This window comes from Austrofundulus limnaeus, unplaced genomic scaffold, assembly GCF_001266775.1.
Source record: "Austrofundulus limnaeus strain Quisiro unplaced genomic scaffold, Austrofundulus_limnaeus-1.0 Scaffold805, whole genome shotgun sequence".
Classification (NCBI taxonomy): domain Eukaryota; kingdom Metazoa; phylum Chordata; class Actinopteri; order Cyprinodontiformes; family Rivulidae; genus Austrofundulus; species Austrofundulus limnaeus.
This window is the reverse complement of record NW_013953207.1, coordinates 1,853-6,196: the sequence shown is the minus strand read 5'-3', so window position 1 is coordinate 6,196 and position 4,344 is coordinate 1,853. Positions and strand designations below refer to the sequence as shown.

At 41.3% G+C, this 4,344-nt stretch overlaps 1 protein-coding gene across 2 annotated transcripts in view; it reads left to right on the top strand.

Annotated features, from left to right (window-relative positions):
- The window catches only part of zhx2a (zinc fingers and homeoboxes 2a), a 41,297-nt gene extending 37,443 nt beyond the window's left edge, over positions 1 to 3,854 (top strand). For both annotated transcript variants that reach the window (XM_014028775.1, XM_014028774.1), the window contains 2 exons: positions 403 to 522; positions 3,123 to 3,854. In XM_014028775.1, the coding sequence (XP_013884229.1) occupies positions 403 to 520 (118 nt within the window). In that variant the 3' untranslated portion in view covers positions 521 to 522; positions 3,123 to 3,854. The remainder of the gene's footprint in view (positions 1 to 402; positions 523 to 3,122) is intronic.
- The last annotated feature ends 490 nt before the right edge of the window (positions 3,855 to 4,344 follow it).

Genomic DNA, 4,344 nt, shown 5'->3' with positions numbered 1-4,344 from the left:
GGCTTCAGCCAGGACACGCAGGGGCGTGGTTCCCATACATGATGTTGTACCTCGTTCCTTTCCTTCAGGGAACAGTAGTTATATGCATAACATTACGTTTCTTAGTTTGAATATTTTGTATCCAAATGTGCTCAAATTGATGTTTCATTGTGAAAAATACCTGGGTTTATGAGATTTACATAAGGTTGCRTTCTGTTTTTATTTACATTTGAAACGACACCCCAGCTTTTTCAGGATCACACGTGTAAACGTTCACTATGCAGTGAAGTGTAAAAACTGCAACAACAAATCAGACCTCTTCCTCTGCTTCTCTGAGCTGAAGTAAAACCATCATCTTCAAGCTTTGCCTCAGATCAGCCTCAAACTTGAGCTGCCCTCAGTCTGGTTTCGTTTTGCTTCCAGGTGGGTCCAGGTTACTGTGAAAGTTGGAGAGGAGGCTGAGGGAGGAGAGGAAGCTCAGCGGCTGGCAGCAGACAGTGATCTCCTGACGTTGGAGCAAACAGGGAGGGTCATGGGCTGATGGTAGGTTGGACTCAGATGTTTGCTGTTTCTGTAAACGGCTGCTTGAGTTGTTGTAAAAAAAAACAGGTTTGGTTCGCTTCACACCTTCATTGTTCAGAAACACGGGGTTCACATGGCTGCTGCTCTTTCTGCTGTGGTTTCTCTGGGCTCTTGGTCCGGTGCAGCGGCCRTCTGTGGCTCCTCCCACAGGACAAMCTGGAGAGGAGAATTAGAYGGGAGGTGCAGACGAGACTCTGAAAGCCTCTGCTCGTGACTTGGCTTAAATAAATGCTGAACTGTCTCTTTAAGACAGCACAGCTGCAGTCTCCAGCAGCACAGGAAGCTGCTGCTATGTAATTACCTCTGATTGGTCCTCCAGTAAGATGCTGTGCACCATCATTACTGTCACACATGTGGACAGAGCACATCATTATGGTTGTAAAAAGGCAGAACAAAGATGCAAATGGCGTTAAATTCCTTATGTTTTTATTCTACTTTTGTTTTCACTGCCAGCATTTTGTTTCACTCACTGTAAAGCCGACGTTTTGAAATCTTTTTGAGATTTTCTTATTAAATTTAAAGGCCTAACATTGTTTGAAGGAATGCCTGTCAGCACGTCATGCAGCTTTAAAGTAAGAATTAACAGAAGAGCTGTTCTGATGAGGTGACCAGATTTCTATCATTAAATCTTTCCAGCTCCAAAATGAAAATAATTAAACGTTAAAAACATTGTTTTTATTATTATTTTTTTTATATTTACACATTAAACTCAGGCGTAACAGAAGAATGTGTCTACACACTGTTGTTACCACTTCCTAAAACTAATAAAACAATTAAAGTAATAGTGGCAGTAATGTAATAAACTGAGGGGGGTTAATGTTAGTGATTGTATATGAACATGTTTATATTTACATAAAGGTGATGATGTAAACAGACAACATTTCATAGATTAAAACAAACTGAAAATTTATTGTTTTAGATGATTTTTGTTTCAGGTAGAAGTTGGTTATTTTTAGATGAGTAAACGGGGTCATCCTAGTGTAATGTTATTAATGAAGTGACCTCTGACCCCTCTGATCAGTAACYATCAATCAGTCGTTTCTACTGCAGTCGGTCCAGCCTGCTCCAGGAGACCTGAGGTCCAGTCCCACCTGTTTGATTTGACCAACAGTCACTACCCTGACCCTGACTGGCCCACTACACAAACAGGATTATTGAACTGCAAACTGTTGGGATGAAAAGAGACTGTCTTTCACTCCTTWCGTTAGCCGAGGGTCACCCAGGCCCGGGCTGGTGCACCTCACACTCCTCGCAGGGGCTTTAAGCTGTAAGCAGGGGGGAGGGGGGGGGTAACCCCATGAACAGGCAAAAATTTATTAAGGTAGACAAAAAATACGAATGTAGTGAACTTCAAAAGTGACTCGCTACCTGTCCAGGGTGTACCCTGCTCCTCGCACAGTGACTGCTGGGTAAGGGCACCAGTGACCCTGAAAGGAAGAAGTGGGTTTAGATGATGGATGGATGGATGGATGGATGGATGGATGGATGGACTTCAAAAGTTACAGAAAAGTGATGTATATAAAAAAAATCAAAGATAAAATATAAATGTCACAAAGTGATAAAACCACTGCGAAAATCCCCCAACCATCCTAAATCTGAATCTAAAAATAAAAAGACAAAAAGTAATGCAAGTAAGACAAAGGCAGCTGCTGTAAACCCTCCTGTTGCTCCTGGGCCAAAACAACCAAGAGAAACCGGGGAGTACAGCGGTGATAACCTGCTGTCTGCTTTAAAAATACCCAAAAAGCCTCTCTGTCTGTCGTACAGAGGGTTTCTCTAAACCTCTGTGATGATTACTCATAAACACACACACTCCTGCATCCAACCAAACCACAGATTACATCATTTCATGATTATACACAGGCTCTAACGCTACAAGCACCACCTCTCCTAGAAGGAAAAACAAAGAATGGTTTTACAATCAAACTAAGACATGTTGATCCATGTTTTCTTCATGAGGCTCCTCCCTCTTCCTGGTCAGCTGGGGTCATCTCTGGGCCTGCCTCCATGATCTGTGGCCTTCTCCTCTCAGGCTGCTYCCTGCAGCTGTAGAAGGGAGGAACTGAGAACAGGTCTGGTGAACACAGAGAAACACTGGACCCCTTAGGGTCCGGTCCGGTCCAGTTTCATGGTCCACAGGAACAGGTTGATGTGAGGCTGACGCCTGACACTGCATGTTTTTACGATCTGCCTCATCTGGTGAATAAATCATCAGTTCTTGGTTTATAAAATATCTGTTTTGCATCTGTCTGATGTTCGTGTCGTTGTTCCTCCTCAACTTTACACTTCTGGACCCTTGGGCCTCTTAACAGTTTTTATTAATAGCAACTTATTATTTAATTAGTTTCCTCAGCTGATGACATGCCAAAAATGCAATCTTTAACATAAATATTTTTATTTGGTGCTAATAGCACATCCAACAGAAGAAACATGTTGAAATATTTTGCTAACACACGTGTCTGTAAGGCGGTGGTCAGACTTCACCTTTTGACAGCAGGTGATAAATATTGGGAAATATTTTATACAAAGTTAGTTTCAGTTTGTGTTTCCGATTTTTGCAGGTGGAGGAAATCTGTTAACGCTGAGTCAGCAGCCACAGTGAGACGACTGGAGACCACCATGCGACGTGACTGTCACACTGTCCCTCCACCCGTTTGAGACGAAATCCAACATCTCTGGGGACGGTTGGGTTGTTGGACGTTGACTTCAGGAGTGCCAAAGACTTGATGTGTCGTTCTCACTACTACTTTTTTTTTTTTTGATCATCATCTGTAAATATTTTTCTGTATTACAGAAAAAAGCTACTGGAAGGACAAGATTTTTGTTTTTTGATGCCTGAATGTTGCCCCAAAAACCTGGAATGTTTTCTTGATGTTGTTTTAAGATCAAATTATATTATATAGCTGAAATTCAGTCTCATAAAAAAATGAAATGTTTAACTCAAGAGTAGATTTTGACGACACTTGTGTATTTTTTTCTGATAGTGATATTCTAGATGCCTTGACGGAGTTGCAGAGGTGAAGGTGTGGGAGGACTTGTACAGTCTGAAGACAGCAGCACTGTGGCTGCAGACGCTGAWCAGGAGCAGTTTGTTGTCTCAGCTGTGTATTTCTGAAGCTGCTGCAGAGCTGAATGTTGACATTTCTGACGTACAGGAATGATAAGAGAATTCAGGGTCTGTTGGATCACACCGTGCAGCCTTTTCCAGCTCATACTCTTATTTTCCTTTCAGGTGAAGGAAGCACAGAGGTGTAGGAGTTCAATAGAACACTGTAAAACAAACTCTTCTAGGCTGAACTTGTCCAAAGTCTTTTTTTTTYYTTTTTGCAAATGMTATTTACAGATGCTAAACATCRCCTCCAGCGGTGTGAAGAAGTGTTAGCCCCCTTCCTGATTTCTTCTTGTTTTACACGTTTGTCACACTTAAATGTTTCAGACCACCAAACAAATGTAAACATTTTTATTTATTTACTAGGGGTGCAACAATACATGTATCTGTATTGTACCGATCAATACACACTATGTGTGGAACGATACAGATTTTTAAAATTGATTTTTATCAGCTTGTCTTTTGAAGAGGCTCTGTGTTGAAGGATCAGTGGATCTGTGTTCAACTACTCCACCTAGGCTGCAGTGTCGAGCTCAGATCCACTGAGAAACTTTCTGTTTCAGCAACATTTAATTTAAAAACTGGACTTTTGAGGTTAAACAAATAATTAATTTCAATAAATTACAAGTTAAGAAGGGCATGGACAATTATCTTTTTTGTATCGAAAAAAATTT